Genomic DNA, 27,363 nt, shown 5'->3' on the forward strand with positions numbered 1-27,363 from the left:
AAGTGTTTAAAATCCACCTTTAATATTTTTTTTTGAAGTATGCAGAAACAATTTTCTAATCCATATCAGCAATAAACAATGTTCATACACACATAGAGGGTATTCCCAGTATTTCTGTTACAGTGAATAATAATAGGTTGTTGAGTTTTGAGAATGTGTAGAGCTGACCAAGGAAAGTGGAGGGGATGGACAACTATCTGTGCACCCACTTGCCAGAGGTGGCATTGTCTAACTGATGACATTTCTTGGTTATCGAAGTGTTAAATGCTGTTTGCACTGTCTCAAACACAGACCATAAAGTGCTATAAAATGCCTTCAACCTGCACTATATTTATTTTTTTTCTGTGGATTTGTGACCTGCCCATCACCAAAGTCCCTGGGCAGGGTACGATCCCAAAAACACCATAAAAATACAATCATATAAAACGATCCTAACATTTCCTTTAAAAAACATCCCCCATCTAACCCACCCTCCTAAAAAAAACATAACCACCCAACCCGCATGGAGCTCACTCCCAACAGATTTCTGAGTTTGGGCTGAGGCTGAACCAGAAGAGAGCCGGAACAGCTGGCAGCATCTCTGGAATGGTTTTCAAGGTCTTATCAGAGGCTTGCCACCAGCTGGGTTCATGATATCTGACTTGCACCCCTGTCAGTTTTAAATTACCCAAATGGAAGACTGGATCCTGCCACCAATGAAGATACTTCTCATCCCTAGTTTTAGGGGGCACAATCAAGTCCGTCTTCCTCATTAGAGTAGAAAGAGTAGAAAGAGATTATGCTGTTCGGATGCTTCTGGCTAGCTTATAAGCCACTGCCCAGGCCGCTGTACCTTTCCCTTGTACCTCCTATGCACCAAGACCAGAATCTGGAGTTTCTTTTAAGGAGCACAGTTCTGCAGAACCATCTGCCCCAGGCCTTATGAGAGAGAACCTTGCAGTATACCATCAGATGAGGCAGGGATGCTGCTGACATAATGATTGTTCTGCTTCGCAAGTGTAAATGATCCACAGGAAGCTCAGCCAGTCACTCTTCTCACATGAAGCATTTGTTCTTCAGTTTCCACAGCAAGTATCATATCAGAAGGAATGGAATCAGTGCCAGTCTTTGATCTGCATTCCTTTCTGTTTGTTGTATTCTTACCTTAGATAGCCTCTGGACTTCTGCCTTTGGCACATCTCTAAGACACGTTTGCCTGACCTCCCTGAGTGAGATTTTATTTCCTTGTTTCGTGTTTATTTGCTGGTAGAGGGCACTGTGATACTACATGTTCTGTTCTCTCGCCTTCTTGAAAGCACTTCACTTTTTTTACTAGAGGTAGAAATGCTTTCCATTACACAGTCTTGACAGAGTTGAAATCAAATCTCAGGTCCAGAAACCTTTAGGTAGTAGGGGTCCGCCCTTGCCGCCATTCAAATATTTTCTTACCAACAGTTGACTTCTAGGCACCGAGAATAATAAAAAAGGAATTGATTTGAGCAGAGCTGCCTCGCAAATGGACCTTCCTGCTTAGAGGGCTGCGGTCCTGATGGCCAATGCAGTTTGTCTGCAGCATAGTTTTTCAGGATCCTTCCTTCTTACAGACTGGAAAAACAGGTGCTATTCTATAACTTCTTCGGGTGGAACAACTTCCAAAAGCATCTGAAGGTGCATAGTGATAGGATCTGCAATACAGAAATTGCTGTGTTTATATATCTGTGTTTATACATCTTCCTTAGATTTTGCACTGTTAATTTGCACGTTTTTGCCATATGGTTTTCCCTTTTGCAATTAATTTTTACTACTGAATCACAAAGCTGGCTGCAAGTGCTTATTCACTTTCCCCATGGCCAGGTTGCAATGGATTTTGAAGAATTGTCCTGAAATTCTGGTTTCCCTTCCATTGTGCTCTGCCTCTAGATAACATGGCCTTCTGCCTTATAAGGAGGCCAGATAGAGTAGGGTTAATGCTGACCAGCAGCTCAAAAAATGTCACTGTGAAACTGCCATGGTCATTCTGTCTCCCTGAAGCAATAGCCTTATTCATTTTTCTCAGTTTTTATGCTTAGTTTTTAATTATCAAATTGTGAACGGATTTCATACAATAATTTTTAACATGTCAAAATGAGAAACTGCAGTTGGTTGATCTGGGGACCAAGTGAGAGATGGAAGACATCTTGATTGACAGTGTTTTAGTCTGCCTTTCAGATGACTTCCGAGATGAGGTAAACTGTAATCTTTGACTCTTGTGGACGCATACACTCCCAAAGGAAACTGAAGACTTTACTGTGTCATTCTTGCATCAAACTAGCTATGCAAGTCTCCTTAAAATACCAAATACTGCAGAGAAGATAGCAGAAGATTATGAACATACACAGATACACACCCATGTCTAACATCTGGTCTGCATTAAGCCACCGCTTCCCTGTAGGAAGGTGGGTGTTTCTGTAGCTAGAATATCCAGCAAGTATGTGTTGGTACATAGCAAGAGGTCCACATGCTGATGTTATGCAGATAAGGGACCATCTGTTACCTGCCAAGGCTCCTGTACCTTTAATTTATCTGCAGTTCTACTCTTGTAAGAACAGGTGGGTTCTAAGAAAGATGGTAAACCTGCTGTGGAACAACTATCTATGGTAATTTAGAAATAAGTCCTTAAGGACTTAACATACAACGGTATGCGTAGTCTGGCATTCTGCCTACCAGTCATCAACCAGAGCCCACCTGGAAGCTCTGAGAATGGAGCTTCCATTTAGCCTTTACTGCTAAACCCAGAAGAACTTCTGTTAAGAGTTTTTTTTTCCCACTGGTGCAATTCTATTTGCAACAAGACGCCTGAACACATTTGCAGCAACACAATATCCTGTAATTGTCATAAATCTGTCCTTGTTATATGCAAGTCACTGTTTGTTTTTTTAAAAAGTGTACTTACTTGAAATTTTTTGAGCCCAATTGAACTTAAAATGAATGAAAATGACGTAAAAGATAAGTCCACTAAGAATAAACAGAGCACAATACAAATAAGGCAGTTCTGGAACTGTGATGATGGGCGCCAGGATCAGCACTAAGGAGGCTAAGGTCACAATGATGGGGATGACCAGGGGGACCTGTGGTAGAAGGAGAAAATAATCATTTCATCTTCATGGTTTCTGTGCAGTCTCACACAGGACTGTGACGGTCAGCTGCAAAAGATGATCTTTCAAGCTCTATGAAGCAACAGTAGTACTGGAGTGCTCTTTCCCCTTCACACACGGAGCCAGAGCATTTCCCACCCACCAGGAAATTCATTTATCTCCTGCATTTCTCCTCAATGGGGACCCAAGATGGCCAACATCATTCTCCTCCATTTTTTCCTCCCTATAATCCCGTGAGCTAGGTTAGACTGAGTGACTAGCCTAAGATCACCACACGAGCTTCTATGGCCTGAGTGGGGATTTGAACCTGGGTCTCTCAGATATTAGTCTAGCACTTAACCACTACACCACACTGGTTCTCAATGTAGTCACACCCTCCATTTTTTATACTATTTCCCTTTTCTCCTGTTTTCCCATCAGGCAGGAACAAATATCATTTGCATGGTTTTCGGAGAGGTTAATGCAAAATATTTCAAGCAATAGGAAATGGGGTTATGTGGACAATAGCAGGGCAGATAAAAGCCTTGTGAGAATTTATACAGGGGCTATATGACACCACTGGAGGGGATTAAGGACATTTTACAGATGCTGAGCCCAGATGGATCATGTAATCAAGGAAACGACGGAGATGAGGAACACCTTCTGGCGTTACACCTACCCGGATTGGCCTTTCAAGTTCTTTCCTTGTGAAGCGCATGACAATGAGTCCCACCGCAGTCAAGCCGTAGAATATCCAAGCAGCGAAGCTAAAGTAATTGATGAGTGTTTCAATATCTCCGGGGATGATATAAATGATGGCGACTGCACCCTGAAATGAAAACAGATGGACAAATAGAGGGGAGATTTCACAGTGCTGCGTCTGTGCTAATATTTGAATACTAATGGAAAACTTTCAGATATTGTAATCATCACGCTGCTTACTGAAGTCTGGTCTTAGGGTCCAATTGCATGTTACGTGGAAGAGCCATGGTCGGATCACCAGGTGTGTTTTGTTTTGTATCCCTTTTGTCTTAGCTCCTTTTAAAGACCTATTAGTTCTATTAGATCTTGTTTACGATTATATTTACAGAATTTTCTGTTCTTTTGCTTTCCCCGTCTTCCAAGAGCCTGGCATTTATTGTTGAACCAACAATTTTTATACAGCTCTGAATTTTTTAAATGTTTCAACGTTGTAATTTTAAAAATATGTTTTAACGTAATAAATTTATCAAAAAAGCCTCTCTGACATATTCAATTTAGTCTCAGGGTCTGCTTGCAGGTTACATGGAAGATGCAAGGTCAGATCACCAGGTGTGTTTTGTTTTTTAAAGAAACCCAGGAGAACAGTCTGTACTGGGATCATGGAGCAGAGGCTGATAAAATAAAGTATATTGAGCAATCTTATTATAGATCTCCTATGCCAAGTAAACAAATAGGCCTCTCTTCCAGCTAGTTTAAAACTACATTCCTAACACTTGGAGGCTTCTTTGATATACAAGACCTCCATACTAAAGCATCTGTATATTAACAGAAATCAACATGTAATCTCAGTGCTTTCAACAAAATCTAATTTGATAGCCCAGTTGTCCAGGGCATACCTACTTAAAATGGACCCAGGGGCTAAACGGTGTACTGCACCTGCCCCCATGGCTGCCCCCTGCCCCCACCAGGAACCCAGCTCACCCTGCTGGCAATCTCAACATGGAGATTGCAAATGGGACCAGCCGGGCTCATCCAGCCCCATCTCCACATGTAGGTTGGGTGTGGGGCTGGTCCCACCCCAATATCCAGGTGGAGCAGCAGCAAGAGCCCATTTGAGCCTGGTTTGGGCCACACTTGGATCCAACTCTAAGCTGCAACTCAGACTGAAGCCAGCTGCTCTTCTCTCTCTAGCTTCATATTGTTGGCTCTGCCCCCCAAACTCCATATTTGGTTGGAGGTAGAGCTTGTGGGTGGAGTCAACAGGATACAGCTATAGGGATGAAAGGAGCCAGCTTCAGTGTTCCCATCTTCAAATGGAGATTGGGCCTGGGGCCACTCCTCCACCCAACCTCCATGTAGAGATAGGGGTACAGGGTGATCCCAGCTGGCACTATTCACAATCTCCATGTGGAGCCTGTGGGCTGAGCAAATCGGGCATGCTGGCCATCAACTGCATCCCAGTCTCAAACTCCGTGGGGAGTTCCAGACTGGGATGCTATTACAAGGAGGGGCTTGAGACCCCACCCCCCTTAGATATGCCACTTTTTTGTGTGAATACAGAAGCTTCTGTTCATGCATTAAAATATAATATTTTTAAAGAAGAAATTAATACTGCTCCAAAACCATTTCTGAAACCTGTATGTGCCTTTTTTATACTCAAGAACTCCTCCTTGCTAAGAAAGGCAGGGTAAAATTGAAATAGAAGTCATACACTGAATTCCCAGGCAGCATTTAATGGTTTTCATCCAACACCTTTTCTGCTGTTGGTGTACTGCTTTGTGTTGTTTTTTGTTGAAAGCTATCATTTGTACACTTCAGAACTTATCATACTTACATAAAATATGATTGCTGGTGCTGGAGTTAAGCGCTTAACGCTGATGTAGGACAGCACCTTTAACATGTGCCCTTCGCGACCTGCTACGTAAATGAGCCTAGAAAAACAAAGTGTTTGGATAAGCAATTTGGATGGGGTCCCAGATGTAAAGGAGGACAAGAGTGCTGTACTTTTAACAGTTTATAGCCAAGGGAGATGTTGCTAAGTGCAGCTTGTCTTGAAAGGACGAAACAAAGCAGATGCTGAAACTATACCTGACTGGTGTTTTTTAAAATAATTTTTAAAAATTCATTGTCATCAATATAAAAACACAAAAAAAAGTTAGTTAAAGAAAGAACATCAAATCATTAAAAAACACATAGACTACACATTCAAAATATTGTGTTCCTCTGCAGAGTCTTCCTTAGTGGTCTCCAAGTACCCGCCCTACTTCTCCTATCAGATGTCTACATTGTTCTGGCCAAATGATAAGGAAATTCTTATTGTCCCAGTGCTATCCTGGGCTGCTAATCAAGTGCAGAGGAGAGTGGGAGGAGCCAGGTGTACTGACTGCCAGTGGATCAAGAAGACGATGACTACATTTGACACAATTACTTTTGACTTTCAAGTAACTGTGTATTTAAAAAAACTGGAGGACATCACCATAAGTCCAGTGATCAATGGAAGATAGGTCAGATCCTTCGCTGGATGAGTCTCCAACATGACCCTGCTTTCTGTGTGTCATTTGTGGAGGAAGAAGGGTTAAATCAAATGAGAACTCTTCCAACAGAAACTTTCATTCTGTTGGAAAAAGTCTTTAGTCATTGCAGGAAGTAGAAAGAACCCAGAGTACTGAGGTTGAGAGACCAAATGTGGCAACTGTGATGTTATCGAGCCCCTGGACATATTAGCTGAGATACTGCAGTCTAGGTCCTATGATAAGCATTCATAGGCGTTTTCGCACACACTTTTTATTCCAGAATAAAAGCAAACCGCATTGATTCCTTACCTTTTTAATGTAGTTTCGTCGCTCGATGGCATTCACACATGGCCCGGTAGTCACACATCTTCCGCTTGCTTCGCAACTCCCGGGTTTTTGCATCCCTCAGGAATGCGGCGCAAACGACGAATCTGATTGGCTCGCGCGCAGTCCTGGGGCAGTCCGGGGGTGGGGCCTAAGTTACCCTGTGAGGCGGGTGGGGCTGAGAGAGCTCTGAGAAGCTGTGACTAGCCCAAGGCCACCCAGCTGGCATGTGTGGGAGTGCCCAGGCTAATCTGAATTCCCCAGATAAACCTCCACAGCTCAGGCGGCAGAGCTGGGAATCAAACCCGGTTTCTCCAGATTAGATACACGAGCTCTTAACCCCCTACGCCACTGGCCGGGGTGTTTTCTCAGTGGTTCTCTTCTCCCACTCCGGGAGAATGCACAGGAATACCTTTGTTCCGTTTCCCAGGAGGACTTTTTGGCGCTGGATCCTTGAGAAAGAGAGGGGGACGAAAACAGTGGAATGCCCTCTTCTCTACCCTACTTTAGCAGGATGAGAAGGAAAACGGGGGGGAAACCCACACACATCCCACCCCACCCCCAAAGGAGGTCTGCAGGCAAATAAGGCACCCGCTGTGCATGACAGCACAAGAGAATATTCTCTGCTCCTCTCAAAGATGCAAGCCGGGCCTCTTTCCAGCCCTCCTTGAAAATCCGCATCCTTTAAGCAACATCTCCTAGGCTCCGCCAAAGCAAGCAGGCTTTCACTTTCAGCCGCCCTCCATTCAGTTCCGGACAATGGGAGGGACAAAGAGAAAAGCAGAAAGGGGTGGCGGTTTTTTAAGCACCCTTCAAGAGGCCATCTGTGGGTCGAGCTACAAGGCGTACATGACCGAACGGGATGAGGGGGGGAAGTCGAGTGAGACGCAAAAGGAACAAAGGAATGTCGCGCTACCGCGAGCCAGAACGCTTCCAGTCGCACTCCCCATTGGATGGATCAAATCTCGTCACATGGTGGGCGTAAACCCTTGCTGCCGCTTGATCCACTTTCGCTCCACTTTTGTTTCGCAACTAGGCACCAAATTGTGGGGGGAAACTGCGTTTTCCAAGAAAGTTGCACAAGTATCGAGCGACAGGAAAAATGCGGAACAACGGCTGGAATGTGGCACAGAAAGGGAGTCGGAACACATTTCGGCTTAAGTGTGTGCGAACAAATGCGTGAAACGGCAACGACCTCACATGCCAGATCTGCAACAAACAGTGTGTGCGAAAACGCCCCATGCTAACTTGGGCATTTATACTGCAGCTGCATAGCTATGAGTTTACCTGCCAGCAGTGAAGCAAGTCCCATTGGCAGACCCAATGGTTGAAAAGGCCACAAACAGAGGAACAACCCAAGAAGCAGGATAAAGAACTCGGTCTCCAAATGTCTGTGGAGGAAGAAATTAAGATAAAGAACATTTTTAAAAACAGACTTTAGCAACTGACCAATTAGCTATGTAGAGATGCATCTGTTCCAAAAGGCACTTTAAGAATGAATGCTTTGACTTTGACAGATTAACACCATCAATGTTATGCTGTGTTAATGTGTTTCTGGTGTCTCAGATTACTATTTCTGCAGAGCAATTAAAGTAACTTCCTTACTGACACCACCAAAGCACCCAGATACAGAAGCCATATCTGGACAGCTATGCAAACATTGCTTGACTTCAAGAAAGACATGGAAAAACCTGTGAGGTCATTCTCATCAATTCAGTTACTGGGAAATACTTTCACTTTTTTGTGCGAATACAGAAGCTTCTGTTCATGCATTTAAAATATAATATTTTAAAAGAAGAAATTAATACTGCTCCAAAACCATTTCTGAAACCTGTATGTGCCTTTTTTATAATCAAGAACTCCTCCTTGCTAAGAAAGGCAGGGTAAAATTGAAATAGAAGTCATACACTGAATTCCCAGGCAGCATTTAGTGGTTTTCATCCAACTCTTTTTCTGCTGTTGGTGTGGATGTATAAAGGAATAGAAAGGCAGTTCTAAGAAGGCTTCTACCAGGTTATCAAAGTCAGTGCAGTGAGTATAAATTGGAGGGACTACACAGGATTGTGCTATAAATCAACAACTAGCTATGCAGGAGGATGGTTTTGTGATCTCCTTTCAACCTTCTTACCCTTGACATAACACATGATCTCAGTCTTAACCACTGCTTCAGTAGGAACTGAGGATATTATAACCAAATTCAACAAAACATTGAGTGGACGAATATATTCATTTTCAAACTTGTTTGTGTTTCTAACACTTTGAGCCTAGATCTGGAAAAAGTAAATTTCTGGAAAGTTCAACTTATTTTTAAAAACTTACCACAGCAACTGCTGGAGACTGTAGAAGTTCTGTGGCGGTCATCACCGTAAAATATGAAATGTTGATCAGAGTGTAACAAATTGTGACCAGTGGGATTCCAATAATGATAGCCAGTGGTAGATTCCTAAATAACATACAGATAAATGCTATCCGATTATTCTTCCCATTGTTTAGAAAGATAAATTACAAGTATCTTCAGAAAGATGTCTGCTCATAAACATTATTAAACAATAGTGCAAATTCAGTTTGCAATAAGAATTATTTATTTTCTTCTTTTATACCCTCAATGGGGGCCCAAAGCAGTTTACATTATTTTCCATTTCATCCTCACAACAACCCTGGAGAGTAGGTTAGGATATCATGTGACTGGCCCTAGTTCAACCATGCGCTTTCATGGCAGAGTGGGGTATTTGAACCTGGATCTTCCGGTTCCTTGGCCAACATTCTAGCCAATACACCTCACTCGTATTAAATGAGAGTGTCAAAATATTTCTGTTTGTTGGATTAGTATGTGATTGTTATGTTCCATTGTTTTAATGGTGGCAAGTCACTTTGCGGGAAGGATAAAAAAACTCACAAATGAAAAATAATAATTTGAGCACATTCCTTGTTCATGTCTACAGAGAAACCCAGGATGAGCTATTTATGGAGTTCCATGATCTTTCAAACTTAAGAGTTCTGCTGCCATATATCCTACCTTCAACCTTTCCTCAAATGTCAGGGACTCTTCTTTTGGGGCAAGCACCACTTAAATTGAAGAAAGACTTCTAAGGGGTGTTGTGGGGTTTCCGGGCTGTATGGCCGTGATCCAGTAGCATTTTCTCCTGACGTTTCGCCTCCATCTGTGGCTGGCATCTTCAGAGGATCCAGCCACAGATGGAGGCGAAACATCAGAAGAAAATGCTACTGGATCATGGCCATACAGCCCGGAAACCCCACAAAACCCCAGCAATTCCAGCCGTGAAAGCCTTCAACAAAAACATCTAACTTTGCTGTTAGTTGGTAAGGTATGCCCTGCTATTTATTTTTTATCTCACCTTTCTATTTCAAAACTCAAGGCAGCTAACAAAGAAGTATGAAATACACAGTGACGACAGCGGGCTCAGGAAAAACACCACACTGGTCCTCCTTGTCTCTCTTGCAGAGTGGCTGGTGAAGGGTGGGGAGAGTTGATCCCAGCAAGGGGAGTAGGAAAAGGCTAAGTTTTGCTAAGATACAGAATGGCTGGCTGTTGACAGAGATGTGCTCAGAATGCAGCAAATAAAAAACTAGAGGAGGAACAAGTTTCCCTACTGAATACTCTCTGTGTCCCCCTCCCTCCAGCAGCTGCTACTCCTGGGGAAAACATACAGGTAAAAGCAGTTGGGGGGAGCACGGGCGGAAAGGAATAGTTTTCACCAAGCAAATGGCACAAGGGGAAATCATTAAGGCAGCTGTTTCCCTCTAGACACGGCTTCAGATTTCAGCCAATACAGCGTTAAAAGAAAGGAAATGCCTTTTAAAAATCACAGAGTTGTAGGCAGTGGTGGGATTCAGCCGGTTCGCACCACTTCGGCAGAACCAGTTGTTAAAATGGTGCTTGTAAACAATCAGTTGCTAAATTATTTGAATTTCCACCACTGGAACCGGTTGTTAAATTATTTGAATCCCACCACTGGTTGTAGGAACATATAACCAGCAGAGAGGAGATCAGTGAACTGAACAGATGTGCAACTGAAATACAGACAACAGAGTATGTAAGCAGGTGGGTGTGCTTCAGCTGCTTAAAGTGTGTGGTTTTTTTACCTGTAAGGATTTTTAAGCTCTTCTGTGATATAATTGAGCTGATTCCTGGAAGAAAAGAAGCACCAAAAACGTTAACTTTGCAAGGCCAAAATCCTATCCATGTGTACTTGAGAAAGTACATTTGGTAAACTTGGTACATTTCCTTTTTGCATAATCATGCACTGGGCTGCAAATTTCTGAGAAGCCAGAATGCATGTCCTGCAGCATCTTTAATACTGTTGTTGCTAATGCTCAAAAACTTTTTGGCAACATTCTGTGGATTTTGCACCTGAGGAATGATCTTTGTGCAGTCCTGGGGGATCCCACGATGATATATGCTATTTACTGAGCTCACGTCATTAAAAAATCTCAAGGGTGTCTTATGAAAATTAACAAATAAACAACAAAAATGAAATATCAAGAAAATAATCTAAGCCAGCAATAAAACAAAAGTCTTTAACACATAAACAACAGAAATGAAATATAAATTTAAAAAATCTAAACCAATGAAACCCAGGCCTTTTCCACATGCATAGCTTATAGATTTTCCCAGTTGTCAAACCTTGTGTCTTGGAATGTTTTCTGTGAAATAATGCGACACACTTCCATTCCCCCTGTCATTTCTCCCCTTTCCTCTTCAGTTTACATTTATCCCACACACCACTGTTGCAAACATATTATTTCTAGTGATGGGATGTCATCCGTGATGCAAAGAACAACCCTCCCCCTTTTTTCTTCTGCACAGGCTCTCTAATGTAAACTTTGACGTTACATTGAAGTAGCAATTCAAAAAAAAGTCTCAACTTCCATTTCTACCATTTAAAACTACCCAAACAAAATGGAAGCCAAAAAATTTTTTGGAGTAAGTACTGTTGCTCACCCACCCACCAAAGCACATTTTCCAGCCAAGTTAGAGCTGCAATAGCACTATCATTACTGAAGCAGTCCCTTGTCAAGTAGCTCTTGAAAAAGAAGAAGAGTTTGGAGTTATATCCCCCCTTTCTCTCCTGTAGGAGACTCAAAGGGGCTTACAATCTCCTTTCCCTTCCCCCCTTACAACAAACACCCTGTGAGGTAGGTGAGGCTGAGAGCTCAGAAGAACTGTGACTAGCCCAAGGTCACCCAGCTGGCATGTGTGGGAGTGCACAGGCTAATCTGAATTCCCCAGACAAGCCTCCACAGTTCAAGCGGCAGAGCTGGGAATCAAACCCGGTTCCTCCAGATTAGAATGCACCTGCTCTTAACCACTACGCCACTGCTGCTCCTTCCCTTCCCAAAAAGCCACTTCCCTTATAAATTTCACTAATAACTGCAGATACAGTCTATCTTTGCCTTAGCATTACATTGCTAATTTGAGATGAAATTGACAAAACTGATAGGGCTTGTGTCTGTGCCCCAGCATTACATTGCTAATGCAATATGACAAAGAGAACCCCTTTATCTCCTGTAAGGATAAGAGCCAGATAAGGCCAAAGAAATAAAGACCATTTCAAAATGATTGCATGCTCAAGAGAAGCTGGCTCGGAATTGGATGGAAAAAAACATTGCAGCAAAGTGTTTGGGGAAACAGTGGAGGGAAAATGAAGGGAAAACATTCCTGAAACCAAACAGAAGAAAAAAATGTATGGAATTAAAAGAAAAAAATTAGCATTTTGTGGCAAGTTATGTTGTAAACAACTTGAGGTAGAACAGGCTAGGGATAAAAGTAAACAGAAAATTCAAAGGCATTGATGAAATCATTCACTCTTTCAGGAAGGTCTTTCCCCCAGCATTCACTGCTGTGATTCTTGGAAGCAGGAAAGCACATTCCAGCACTCCCAGCATAACTTTATGATAGCATGACCAGGAGAGATTAAAATCAGGCATTAAAAGTATGTTATCTGCTGATAACATATTGTTATATTTTAACTACTAACAGAAATAAAATTATATTACCATCCATCATATGCCCAGAGTCCATTATAAAAAGCCAGGCTAATAGCACCCACCGAAAGCGGGGGACCATCAAATGAATTTTGCAAGTTTTGTGTGTTTCCTGCAAGCAAACAAACTATATCAACACTTTATAGAGAAACATTTGGTACATCTGATGAAGTGGGCCATCCTTCTTTCAGTTCTACAGTGCTTCAAGACTGTGTAGTTTTTATAATCAACACTTGTCTAAACAGTCATTTTAAGATGTTTGCTTAGGTATCTTTTTCTCAGGGGTTTTACTGAACATGCCCCCCCCCCCCGCCCTCCGCAAGGGTTTCAGGTCACATGCAGTTATTCCTCAATAGCATCAGCATATCTCTAGCAAGCACACCAGTTCTGCACCATTATGCAGAATTAAATGGACCCCAAAGGCACAATTCTGTATTCTTACGAAAAAGTGACTGGCCTCAGGTGATAACAACGCCGCAGTTATCACATGTAGTCATCTGCCACATGCAATAACAAAATGTCTTGAGGAATATTAAAGACAAGAAAATGTGTTGTGGCAGAGGCTTCTATAATCCGGAATCCATTTTACCAGGTACATGAAATATGTATACCCATATATAGGTATATATACACCAAGAGATGCATCAGTATCTATCTAGATTAAAATATGCGCACACAAACACACACAAATATATGTGTGTTTTGAGAGTAATAATATTTAATCCACCTGACAAAGGGGGTTGTGGCTCACAAAAGCTCCTGCCATGATACGCACCATTGATTTGGCTGCGACAATTCAACTGTCAGTCTGGAATTTGCCTGGATAATATAGTTATTTTCAAGAATGCTTTTATTATCCCTTGGAAGATCTTAGTACTTTTTTTTAAAAAGTGGCAGTTGCCCATAGCTTTAGGCTAGCTTTGAAAAATATGCTGAAACAGAACAAACAGGTTGTTCCTCTGTAGCTTTTGATCTTTGAGTGGCCGCCCGTGCATTTGGTTGACCCACTCACCTTTCCCACAGCAGGTGCCTGGCTTGGTGCACCCTTTTGGAAGGGACTGAGGAAAAAGATGTGACTTTTCTCCCTTGCACATACACAGCAGAGCTGCACATTTGAGGGAAGATTTCCATGCCAAAACTATACATATTTCTGAATTGATGCCCTGTACAAGTGTAAAGTCAATTGGTATGATTCACAAAGACTGTGAAGAAGTCATTCCCTTTCTTATGATTCATTCTGAATGTATGTTTTGAACTCCAATGCATTTTTTAACATGGAAAAAGTCAATAAACAACTATTTCCCCACAATGACAGCCAACCGCCCCTCAAACCAAGCTCAGTCCTGAAAGGAATAGCTGTGGTAAATAACCTAGAGGCTGCAGTGCAAACCCTAACGTACCTTTAGCAAGGAGGACAATTCCACTTACAATGATAATGACAACAATCACCATTTTAGCAGCCGTGAAAAAATTTTGCACATAGCTCGCTAATTTTACGCTCAGAGAGTTCACCGTAGTAATGACCACTAAGAAAAAGGACAAGAACAAAAGAAATAATCAGAAATATCCCAAATCAGATCATACATGACTCTAATCTTCATATATTAAAATAGTTAGACACACTCTCTGAGGAGAACCCACCCAGATATGGGGCAATGTATCTTCTGAGGGTGGTTGAGTTTAAAGAGAGAAAGAATTGGGTTTCCTGGAGGAAAGCCACAAGTCCTTCTCTAATAAACATTGTGTGAGATAGTCTTAGAGCTAGTGTTTGAGGAACTATGTAGGTTATATTTACCTGAGGGAAAAAATTACATTAACTAGATAGCCAAACAGAAAACTAAACTCCTATTCTGGTGGATCCTTAATTTGTGGAGAATTCGCCTGTAACAACTAAAAAGCACTAAACTGTGTGAACTTTTATCAATTGTCAAAAGATACCGAAGCAACTTGTAAAATAGTAACTTTTCAGAAACCGGCTTCTTGTATATATTTTCAAATTTATCCTTTGCCAGAAAAACTTCCGGATTTATTTCTTGTAAATAAAAACTTTTGATTCTTGGTTTAAACTTCACAAGCCTCTGACGCCAGTTTATGATTTTTTTTCCTGACAGAAGAGAAAAGATTATTTTGGTATCCCTACAGAGCTGCTAATCTCCCTGTCTGTCAAGTGCCCGGTTGAACAACTGAAGACTGCATATTGACAAGCAAAAGGGCAGTTAAGTCAAAGCATAACTGACCGGTGGAATTTTGGAGGGAAAAATCTCCTCAGGGCGAGTCAGTGGGAAGGCTTTAAGACCAACAACTCTCATGTCATTATGAAGAGCAAATGAGGCCCCAAGGAATGTTTCGGCAAAGATGGCTGGAAGAGGCAGCAGAGACGACTGAGCGTCTGTTTGCAGAGCTGAAATTAAATGTTGGGTCCTAACCAGAATTTACACATGCAAATCTATGGACCTTGGGTCTCATGGCAGGGCTGTTGATACACACACACTGCCCTTAGGAGGAGGCACAGTTAGCTGTTTAGGCAGGAAGATATATTTTTGTGCCTTGAAACACACATTCTGAGATATTGTGCAGTGGAGAGGTTCTTTGCCGGCATAGAAATATGGATGAAGCTTTTTCAGTTACATCTCTGTTCATTGGGAATGCCAGTGTACCATAGCCACCACTATCACGCTATTCAATTACCTCAGACAACCAGAGATAAATTCATTTGTCCTGATGGACTTTGCACCTAAATTTATCTCTGCTTGTGTGTCTCCATCAAGGCTGCACCCTTAGAGACTTGGACCAGGAACCTCTGCTTTTGCACGTTCTTTCTACCTGCAGCTCTAACCCAGTTTGCTTAGGTAGCTGCCATTCCACCGTACCGTGTTGATGCAATCCCATTCAGTTCCAGCTCAGGAAGCTGAGCTCTGATAAACCCAGGGCCGAGCCAGGAGGTAGGAAGTTTCCTGATTTACATCAATCATGGGCATATTTATTTAATGCTATGACCCTTCGTCTTCCTTATGACTAGTCAGAAATGGCTGACTGTCCTGGAAATTGGATAACCTAGACTTGCATGAGCTGTAACTTTTCTATCAGTCTCAGCAACATTTATTTATTTGATTTTATAGACTGCCCTTCCCCATGTGGGCTCAGAGTGGGGTACACATCAGTTAATAACAATAAATCAATAAAACATTTTAATCTAAATCCCAGCACCACACATTCGAATAAGGGATAAAGAGTTAAAAGTCAAATCTAAATTATACCCTTTCAAATCCACATTTATTTGTACATAAATAAGGGAAGGGGGAGAAAATGGGAAGGAAAGAAGAAGGGGAAAAGAAAAAAGACTGGAGCGTTTTGTAATATCTGGATGCAAGCGTCTGAGACAATGGATGGAGACATGCACTGGACTCCACACCGTGAGACAAACGAGAAAGCTCACCCCCATTTAAAGCACATATCAGAAATAGGCATCCCACTATATTGATTTGTTTATTATTTACTTCATTTCTGCCCCACCTTTCTCCCCAATGGGAGCCAAGCTTGCTTACATAATTCCCCTCTCCTCCATTTTTACCTCTATAATAACCCTGTGAAGTAGATTAGACTAAAACTCCTTCCGCACATGCAGAATAATGCACTTTCAAACTGCTTTCAATGCTCTTTGAAGCTGTGCAGAATAGCAAAATCCACTTGCAAACAGTTGTGAAAGTGGTTTGAAAACACATTATTCTGCGTGTGCGGAAGGGGCCTAAGAATGTGTGACTGGCCCAAGGTCACTCAGCAAACTTCCAGGGCAAAGTAGGGATTCAAATCTGATTCTCCCAGATGCTCGTCTGACACTGTAACCACTGCATCACACTAGCTCTCATGGAATGCTTTGCATCCAAATATACCTGATGAAGCAGATGTTTGTGCCTCAGCATCTGTGTGTGCTTCAAAATTTAGCCCAAGGGAGCCACCTGCTTTTTTTAGTGGGCTTCCCTTACTGCATACAAGCAACTTACATCACACAGCCTGCTGTCAGACTGACCCACAGTTTTGCCCAAGTGCAAAACCAGCCTCTTTCACCTGTGTCTTTTGCAGTCATCTCCAGAAAACACAGCTTGTGAATGGCTATGCTTTGGCTCAGTCTTCTTGTTATGCAAAACCCAAATACTCACAAATCGCAGCCGCCGCCAAACACTTGACGACAGCTACGGGTGGGTCACATCCCGGGTAAAATGGAGCCGATGCGTACTTGGCAAAGCTGAGGCAAATGATGGCAAAGGAACTGGGTTTCGTGACAACTAGACAGGACCAGGAAAACAAGTAGGCAGGAACTGGGCCAAAAGCTTCCATAAGGTAAGGATATTCTCCTCCCGATTTTGTGATCATGGTGCCAAGTTCGGCAAAGCACAGTGCCCCTGAGGAACAAAGGAAAGGAGTTTGAAGGGCCTTTGAAGGATTTGCAGTCTGTTGAGTAACTCTGTGAACCATTTTGTACAGTGCTACCCCACTGTCTACATAGAAAAGCCCTCTTGAATTATTCAGTTTTACATAATTTCTGGAAAGCCAGAAGAGTGAGAGCCTTCCTGACCTTCTCAAGCAGGCCATTCTACAAGATGGGCCTACAACAGAGAAGACACATGTACAAGCAGACGTTGACTTTGCCTATTTGCAGGTTGGCACCTGCAGAAAACCTTGCTGAGATGAGCAAAGCTGTTGTGGTGGAACATGGGGGAGAGATAATATTGCAGACATGAGGATTCAAGACCATGTAGGACTCTGTATGCGATAGCCAATAGTTTAAACTGAGCCAGCAATTGATGAGCCACCAGTGGAGTGCCTGTAGAAGGGGAGTAATACACATGCTCCATCTAGCTTCCAACAATAGCCAAGTCATGGCATTTTGTGCCAACTGGAGCTTCCAAATTTATTCTGAGGGGAGAACAACATACAGCTCATTACAGTAGTCTAGTCTCAATGTCAACATGGCATGGATCCAGGCGGTTGTATCATCCTTCTCAAGATAAGGAGCCATTTTTCGAACTAAGTTGCAACTATATTCACTTGCTTTTCTAGCATATGTGCATGACTTAGTTTTTTCATCATTTTGTGAGCAAAAGTGTTTCAAAGCAAAGCCAACGGGAACAAAAGGGAACAGTTAAAAGATATGGCAAATTGTTTTTTCCTATTTTTCTCTTGCTGTCCAGAACGTGGTGATTTTGAAGCTAATCGTGAAATCAGCAATTATCCGTTATAACACAAAATGGTACATTCAGTAAAAGAAACCTATTTCACTTTTTTTAAAAGCAAGAAAACACTAGAAACTATTTACCTAACATAGCCAGAATTCCACAGGATGTCCATATGACTAAGCAAGGTCCAACTGCCCCAACGTTTGACAGCACGGATTTGGGAGAAATGAAGATCCCCGAACCTATCACAGTCCCAACGATGACACAGATTCCGCTGATCAAACCCACCTTGGAAAGAAAATTGAGGTAAGTGAATGTCACAGTAGTTTGGACGAGCTAATATTTTATAAGCAATAAAGGGAGCATAAGCATAACCATTTATTGTCATTGTGCACGCACAATGCAATTTACAGCAGCATTCCTCAATGCACACAATTTCAGACTCATACCCCATCCTCACTTTCCCTTTCCTCCACCCATCCCTACACAGTCCCAAACACATCAACATGAAGCCGTGGAGTTTAGCATAGCCACAGCTCTAGAGTAGAAGCTGTCTCTAAGCCTCTTTGTCCTAGTTTTGATAGACCTGTATCGTCTGCCGGATGGTAATGTGGAGCCAGGATTGCGTAGTAACGGTTCAAAAAAAGAGTGTGCTGGATGAGACGGATCTCTCAGAATATTTTGGGCTTTCTTTAGGCTTCAAGAATTATAGAGTTCTTCCAAGGAGGGGAGAGTGCAACAGATAATCCTCTGTGCAGTAGTGATCACCCTTTGGAGCGCCTTCCTATCTGCCACTGTGCAACTGGAGAACCATACACAGATGCAGTAGGTTAAGTCAAAAGAGAAAGAAAGAAAAAGAGAAAGAGAAAGAGAAAGAAAGCAAAAGAGAAATAAAAGAAAAGGCAGATATCAGACCAAGGACTGGCCTAGGCAGGTGATGACTACAATTGAGCAAAGACATCTTTGATGCAACAGCTGCCATAACCTTCTAAAAACCTCCCAGGTCTTCAAGGCCCTACTCAAAGTTCCATCTGATCCTATCCCAGATGGAAGCGACACTGTTAGCCAATATGCAACTCTCTCACCCTGAGCAGTGAACTCTAGTCTAGAGCCAGGGGCTCAGTTCCTTGTAAGAAAGTTGGCCCAAAGGGCAAAAATGCAATTTTAAGCCTAATTCCCAGGACAGCATACAGATGCTTAACCAATCTATTTTCAAACTGATAAGTTTCCCTGCTTCTTTTTTGCATCTGGTGTGAGCTATTGATGTGAAAGATATTTCTGCTTAAGGCTTAGGCAAAGTGAACCTGCTTTCCAAGATGGGTAAAGAATGTGTAGTAATAAACTGTTTTTCATACAAATGGTTCTTTGTAGTAGTTAGAGCCAAGAAAACTACTTACTGTTCCAGTTATAAGCCCTGATAATGGTTATATGAATGAGAGCGAAAAAGAGGGCACTTGGGCTGAGCTTTTTCTCCCCATTAACAAGTAAGGTCATGAGAATCACACAGATTGTGAAACAATGTAAACATTAACCAGACAGTCCAAGGAGCCAAGCGATTTTGTCTGGACTTCACAGCCCTTCATGATTTCCTTCACTTTCAGAAACCGACATTCTACTAATTAACTCAGGCGCAAACGTTACTAGGTCACTTTGCTTGCAAGTGAGTTGCATTGAAACGGGTCCTGTCAATTACGGTTTGCTGTTTGAAGTGTTGCATCTTTGCCCCTCCTGTGAAGTTCAGGAATTCCTGATGGATGAAGTGAGAACATTGGTCCACGAATGTACCGGTAATTCTAAGGCCCTACCAAACTCATTGTGGCTCAATCATGGTTAGGATCATGGAGCTAATACCCACTTTTTATGAGGCAAAAATATTTTTTCTACATGTGATGTGCACAAAAATGTGATTGATTTCCATGTGCTTTGCTCTGAAATGTGGGTCTTGCTGTGAACAGGGTTACTCAGGCCTACAGACACAAAAGGAGAGGAAACAGGCAGGCAGAATGTTTGGCAGCATCTCCTGGGCATGTTCTACTGCCTTTATACAAACATACATCTCCCCTTTGCTCTTCACCTGCCCTGGCAAACACACCTGTAGCACAAAACATGCATCATCTCTAGGCTGCTGTTTAAAAGACAATTGCAACCATAAAAATACCCATAAACAGCACAGAGCCTCTCCGTCTTCTGTAATGTTGGCCAGTTGCTGGATTGCCATTGAAGCAGGCACATGGAAATACTGTCCTCAAGGTAAAGGTAGGTGTGTGTGTACTGTCAGAGGTATGGCTAAAACAGGAATTATTACCTGTAAAGCAGCAACTCAGAACAGTTAGTCTGAGTGCAAACCATATATGTGGTTGGATTCAGTCAGCTCTTCTACTCAATCTTCTCAAATTCACGCCCTACATAAAGTCCTCAACTCACATGGCTTTGATCTATGCAAGTCCTGAGATCCCCAGCATAGCATTTTGTGTGGGGTCAGAGGGGATCCTCCCTTTTCACCAGTTGACAACTTCGTTGGATCAAATCCATAAAGTTTAACAACATGCAGCTTTGAAAACAGTCTTGCCTCTTTCTGTAGATTCGTGGATTTGGGTTTCTTGCTCTTGATAGACCTCCCATCATCAGTTCCTTGCTCTGAGCTCACTTTTCTGCATCTTATGCTGTCTTCATCCATTCTGGCTTATTATTAGCAAGACCTGCAACCAACATCAAGTATACTGTGATTTATAACTACAATGGATTAGATCCCTACTGTGTATCCAAAAAGGTTCTTTCTACTCTCAGGAAATACCTTCCTACTGATAGGAGTGTGCCCAGAAGATGCCCTTCCATGAGTTGAAGGTCATCTTTGGATATAATCCCACAGTTTGGATTCAATCCAATATTAACCCATGAGATGAAAGAGACAAACCAACCGAACGAAACTGGGTTTCAGTTTTCCAAAATGTTAATGAGTACACACGATACAGTTACACAGTTAACATGAAGCAGCCTTCAGCTTGGACACAAACACGGACAGAAAAGACAATGTGGTATCCTCATGTAAGCCATTCTGTGCTTTTTGAATGAATGAATGGCTCTCTGAAGGAAAAGCAGGATCCAGGCGTAAATGAGTACATATGTGTGCATCAAACTTTTACTCTGTAAAGGCTACAACTGCAACGGCCAGTTAGATATGCAGCCAATCTGTCCAGCTAAACTTCAACTTTGGTGGTCACTTGTATTCAGATTTCAGAGGACTTGGCACCTCTGGATATGTGTGAGAACTCAAGAAAAATGTCATGCACACCCAGTATTCAAATTCAATGACTGAACCACTTAACTCAAATTGTAGAAGCCAGCAATCAAAATATCAATTTTTGTTCAATAAAACAATCAGTCAATAGTTCGCCCACTTTCTTCTTCCAAATTTTTACAAATTATACAAAGTCATGACTGATGTCTTTACAGTCATACCCATTTAAGGAAAACTTTAACCAATTCAGTTTATTCTAAATGTTCTTCCATTTGCTGAAAAAAAACAACCACAACTACATTTGTGAATAACCTTAGTTATTAGTACTTGCATTTTAAAAATCTGAATATTTAACAACTCATATTGCTGTCCAAGATGATTTGATTTGAATCAAGATGAATTAAACAATTTAAAGCAGGATTTAAAGCACCAGGGAAAAGGTTCAATTTAAATTCACTGCTTTAAATCAAAATGTTCCATTTATTGTTTAGATACTACTTCAATAAAAGTGCTCCCTAGGTGATTGCTATAAACATAAACTCATACGTACTGAAAATGGAAGAGTCTTTATACAGTCTCAAAAGGGTACACTCTAAAAATTTTATATTTAATATTTTTACGTTGTTTATTTAATTTACAAAATGTATCTGCCCTGATCAGGACCACCAAGATGGCTAAATGTATAAAATGTATCTGCCCTGATCAGGACCACCAAGATGGCTAACTGTATAAAAACATAAGAACATAAGAACATAAGAACAAGCCAGCTGGATCAGACCAAAGTCCATCTAGTCCAGCTCTCTGCTGCTCGCAGTGGCCCACCAGGTGCCTTTGGGAGCTCACATGTAGGATGGCAAAGCATGTAGGATGTGAAAGTATCACAAAATTTATTTAGTTAGTTACCTATTTAAAAATATTTAAACCTCGCCTTCTACCTTCAGGTAGGCAGGGCCCAAGATGCTGAGGGGTCTATATGTCTATATGTCAATGTCAGCACCTTGAATTGGGCCCACGATATTAAAACCATTAAAATCCAACAGAAAAATATAATTAAAACTCTTTGAAAACCAGGCTAAAATACACATACACTAAACCAGGCTAAAATACACATACTAAACACATACACAGGCTAAAATACACATACACTAAAAACAACAATTAAAACATCGGACAGGAAAGAAAGATCACACAAAACAAAACAAAACAAAACATGTTTTCACTGGCTGGCTGGCAGACAGTTGACACCAAAGGGGGCAGGTGAGTCTCTCTGGTGAGAGAAGGCCCCCTCTCAGGTGGCTACCTACCTAATATCAGTAGTCAGAGGCTCCCATAGCAATCAGGTAACTTCTTAAGGCGGTAGGAGGCCCTTTAGGTATGTTCGCCCCATGGCATACAGGACTTTGAGGGTCAATACCTGCACCTTGAACTGTGCCCTTATAGAAAAATTAGTTACACTACACTGCTTATTTTTTAGAACACATTCATAGTTGCTATGTTTTTGCTCTGTGTACTGCAAGTTGAGCAATAATGATCTTTTTATTGTATTTGAAATTCTTGGCACTGGTTTTATGCCTAATAAAGGTTTTTTGGATTTGGATTTGGATTTCATAGAACATAGTCTGTGCCATATTCAGTACAGCTATGTCTCTTCCATGTCCACTGATTTCAATGGTCTTGGAAGGGTGTAACTCTGTTTGGGTGGTGCTATTAATGCCTGTGACCCCAGGTTCTTATTTTACAATAGGCAGACATGGGCTCATTCTGCACATGCAGAATAATGCACTTTCAAACTGCTTTCAGTGCTCTTTGAAGCTGTGCGGAATAGCAAAATCCACTTGCAAACAGTTGTGAAAGTGGTTTGAAAACGCTTTATTTTGCGTGTGCGGAAGGGGCCATGGTAGACTTTTGTAGGCAGTTGTCGACTGACACGCACGCAAGAAGGGGTTGCCTCTTTCCCTCATCCCTTTTCCGTTTCAGTCTGTCTCTTGTTTTCAGGATTGGCGACTGCCTGGAGAAAAAAGAATCATCTTGTTCCTTGAACAGTGGCTTAATGGGGTATTATTTACCAGGTGACGTTATTGACCTCCGTGTCATGAAAAATTTAAACTGCAAATTTCCACACATTAAGCTTCCATGAAAGGACTGGGAGTTTTTAAAAAAAACACAGGTTTGTTTAAAACCCAGACATCTTCCACATATACCTGTCCTGCTTCACACAAAAAGAGATGTCAAATAGAAGCAAGGCCTAGTAGTAACTGCTGGTAAGAGCAATATTTTCCATGAGATGGATCATAAATGACCATAGTATTTATCTCCAGAGCTGCAATAGTACTTAATTGCAACACTGAGCCAGCTGCAGAGATCATGTTGCTCAGCATAAAAAAGAAGTTAAAGGTTGCCTAGATCAGTGGTGGTGGACCTATGGCACGGGTGCCAGAGGTGGCACTCAGAGCCCTCTCTGTGGGCACGTGCACCCAGAGTGCCCCCCTCCCACATCTAGGCTGGCCTGGGCCACTGAGCTTGATTTTTAGCATTAAACCTAGGACCTAGTTTTGGGGAAGCTGTGTAGGTAACCCTGTAAAACCCCCTGATTTTCATGCAAAGAACTAAACCGTGATCCCTTACCTGGGAGTAAGCTCGATCGCTGGCAATGGGGCTTGCTTCTGAGTAAACCCTCCTAGGGTCGTGATTCACCCATTGGAAGAGTTGCATGGTTGCTTCAAAGCAAAGCCACCGACTACCACCAAGCTTACTCCTGAGTAACACACGCCTCGGAGCCAAACGTTTTTTCTAAACTAAAACCTCAGTATTCAAGTTAAATTGCCGTGTTGGCCCTTTGCGATAAATAAGTGGGTTTTGGGTCGCAATTTGGGCACTCGGTCTCAAAAAGGTTCGCCATCACTGGCCTAGATGGACCAGTATGTGCCACTTAACGTGAGCTGCCAGTCCCCAGCCTCCAGGTTCAAGCCGTAATTTAAGTACGTTAACTACTGTGCAGTCAGATGGCTGATAAAGATGCCCCCCAGTTATTTCTTTACACACCAAAAAGGCCTTTCATTAATGTATAACAAGGTCATAAATTCAGTCCATAAATTTATATGTTTGCTGTGAGTCAAATTTTATTTTCAGACAAGCTATTTTAACAAAAATTTCTCCAGATAAACTGCTTAAAGAATTAAAAACCCAATTTTAAAAATCTAGCTGTTTTTCAATGCAGATATTTTATGTCCCCTGTTCTTCCTCAACACTTTTAGAATTTATGTAGCGCAGTAGCTAAGACAGAATGAGCTGTGAATTAGGTCATTGGTTCAAATCTCATTTCAGCCACAAGATCATTGGCTACCCAGTCAGTCCAGGCTGCCATCTTCAGGACTGGCCTATCTCTTAGAACAGCTGCCAGAATAACTATAATAATACAAATGGTACCTTCGGGATTACAGCAAACAATGCATAATTACTAAGCACTATTGTGAATGTCTCGAAACCCCAATATACCAAGAATCAAGTCACTTTAAATCAGGCTAGAGAAGGGCAGGTGACAGAACATTCAACTTGGATACAGAATCCAAGGTTAAAATCACCAATCGTCTGTGAAATGTAGTCAGTAGAAAGTAATTTGCACCAGCCCCAAGTAATTTTGCTGGGAGGATTCCCTCACCGCTCTCTTCCAATTGCTAAAACTGAGAGCCCCAATCATCATTTTGGTGGTAGGCTTGTAGGAACTATCGTGCCTGGGGATATCCATGCAGGATTCAGAGAAGCACTAAGCCAGCAACCTTCTGTACTTCCAGTTGTGATCTTCATGTGGGAAACTTTCTTTCTAGCCACAGATCACCCTTGGGATTATCTCTGAGCTTAACCTACTGTATAGGATGAATCTGAGGAACAAACAGTGTATAAGGTAAGAGCAAAATATGGGGTGCAAGGTGGTATAGTGGTTAAACTAGAACTGTAGACACCTGGGTTCAAATCCCCACTGAGTCAAGACACTCACTGGGAGATCTTGTTTTGGTCTCTCTCTCTCTCTGCCAAGCAGTACTCCTGCAAGGTTGTTGTAAGGATATGCAGGAGAACCCAATTAAACAAGGCACAGTAGAATATACTGAACATAATGATGCAGCTATCTATGTTTGCTGTATGAACAATGGGGCCATCATTGAGCCAAGCCAAACACTTTTAAGTCCTATTGATTGCAATGGGAGAGATGCAGTGGTGGGATGCAAATAATTTAACAACCGGTTCCGGTGGTGGGATTCAAATAATTTAACAACTGGTTGTTTACAAGCACCATTTTAACAACCAGTTCTGGCGAAGTGGTGCGAACTGGCTGAATCCCACCACTGGAGAGATGTGTACATCATCTCAGAAATTCTTAATGACAGTCCTGCAAGCCGATATTGCAGACACACAGACTTGAGACCACGACACAACAGCAGTTTTCTAGGCAGACTAAGAACTTGCATCTTTAAGCACGAGAAGTTATTCAGACCAGCATTATAAGCATGCATGCTATTTGGGGCAAGGCAACATATGTCCTTTGCTTTGCCTGACCTCCTGGCCTAACTTGATAATCATCTCCCCCCCCCCCCCCAACCATGTCCTGCCCTGCCCTGCCCATCTTCCCCTTCAAGCTATTTCTGTGCATGAATAAATCTCCCCACTGTGGATAACACTTTGGAAGAATTTTCACATGTGCCACTTTGCAGTGCTTTTTCAACCCTTCTCCCACTGCAAGGCGTGCATATGTGAAAAACAGAAACGGCAGATTTATGGGTGTGAATAATGTGACTCTGATGTGAGAAAAAACAAAGGCAGTTTCTCAAGACTCAAGGATCGGATTTCAATATGAAAAAGAAAAGCAATTTTCAGACATGGTTTCTGCCTCAGCGAAGCACCGGGCAAGAAGGCTGGTTTAAAATTGTGTCTCAGCTTTCCAGAGCTTGATAACATGTGAACAGGGTCTTTGTACATCGGATTAAATGGTCTTTGGCTCACAAAACCCTTTATGGCAATGAGTTTGTTTGCCTCTCAAGAAGCCTCGAGACTCCTTGGCGTTTTGACCACAAAATCCTCAAAAAATGCAGGGAAGAAGGAATCCCAAAATGATGCTGCAATTGTTTAATGATGGGCAGTCTGATATTATGCATATTTACCTGGATATAAATCCCACAGTGTCCAGTGGGACTTGCTGCCAAATAAGTTTACACAGGACTGCTGCCTTAGATTTAACTTTTGGGCTCTCTGTATAAATTCCAACAGACAGTTCTATGCCAGCTCTTGCCCTTTAAAAGAATAGGCAATGTTTCCTTGGGATGCCAGCAGCTTCAAAGATTTGGGTGCCCAAGCCAAAATCAACGGCAAAACTCACTGTCATTTCAATGGATTCTTTTGCCCGTTTTGCAGTGCGGCAAGAAGAGCACTTACCTCTTGAGGTGTTTCATGCGAACCATTCAGCAGCTGACCCACCTTATCCAGTAACTTTTCCGTGTGTTTTTATAGCTGTTCAGTGAAGAATGTCCATGCCTGAAAGACAGGCCCTCGGGAAACAGCCGCCACTCAAGTACAGAGGTTATAAAAGGTAACTATTAAACCCAAATGCTCCCAAGAAGCATTAAGAGACCAATTAATTCAACGGCTACACTTCTATATCTCTCCCCTCCACCCCCTGATTTATGGTCTGCCCAAGCACCAAAGCATTTGATTGCAAGGGGCAAAAACAAGGAGGCGCCAGCAAATTGCAGGTTGCAGGTGATTCAGGAGGACAGAAAGGCCTTCTACTACATTGATAAGGGAAAAACAAAACCTTGAACCTGGAAAACAGATTAAATAGTACAACATCAGTAGCTCTGTAAAGGCAATAGTTTTGCTGAGACTTGGAGAAGGCACTCAATTGTTAGTTTATTTTTAAACATTTTCCCTTTCCTTTCCACACCAGCCCTCTTCTCTGCATTAAGCCAGACAACTGTTTCATGTTGTCTGCCCTACCTAACTAGCAACAGCTTTGCAAGGTCCGTCACAGCAAAATACCCGCAGCCTGAGTTTGTTTGGTTTTCTTTTTAATAGAAATGCTATGAATTGAACCTGAGCTTTTCCTTATGCAAAAGTTATAGTATACAACAGAGTTACAGCCCTTTCGTTATGAATAACCAGACTGAAACAATTCACAATCTCACAATTCATAAACTATAATCAGCCAATACCCCAATACAAAAATATGGTGGTGAAAAGTATTATCAAGTTGCATCTGACTTATGGTGATCCTGTCGGGTCTTCAAGGCAAGGGACAATGGTCGATTACGCACAGGGCAAATATA

At 42.0% G+C, this 27,363-nt stretch overlaps 1 protein-coding gene across 1 annotated transcript; it reads right to left on the reverse strand.

The window, feature by feature from the left end:
- Positions 1-26,524, reverse strand: SLC7A9 (solute carrier family 7 member 9). Its single transcript, XM_048515312.1, has 13 exons — positions 26,474-26,524; positions 20,381-20,510; positions 17,952-18,099; positions 16,795-17,037; positions 14,038-14,163; positions 12,650-12,749; positions 10,736-10,780; positions 8,951-9,074; positions 7,919-8,022; positions 5,629-5,725; positions 3,772-3,921; positions 2,912-3,086; positions 1-1,664 (listed from the first exon to the last, which is right to left on the reverse strand). The coding sequence occupies exons 2-13, from the start codon at positions 20,486-20,488 to the stop codon at positions 1,600-1,602; spliced, it is 1,485 nt and encodes a 494-aa protein (XP_048371269.1). The 5' UTR covers positions 20,489-20,510; positions 26,474-26,524; the 3' UTR covers positions 1-1,599.
- Between the last annotated feature and the right edge of the window lie 839 nt (positions 26,525-27,363).

The sequence above is a fragment of the Sphaerodactylus townsendi genome, linkage group LG14 (assembly GCF_021028975.2).
Source record: "Sphaerodactylus townsendi isolate TG3544 linkage group LG14, MPM_Stown_v2.3, whole genome shotgun sequence".
NCBI lineage: Eukaryota > Metazoa > Chordata > Lepidosauria > Squamata > Sphaerodactylidae > Sphaerodactylus > Sphaerodactylus townsendi.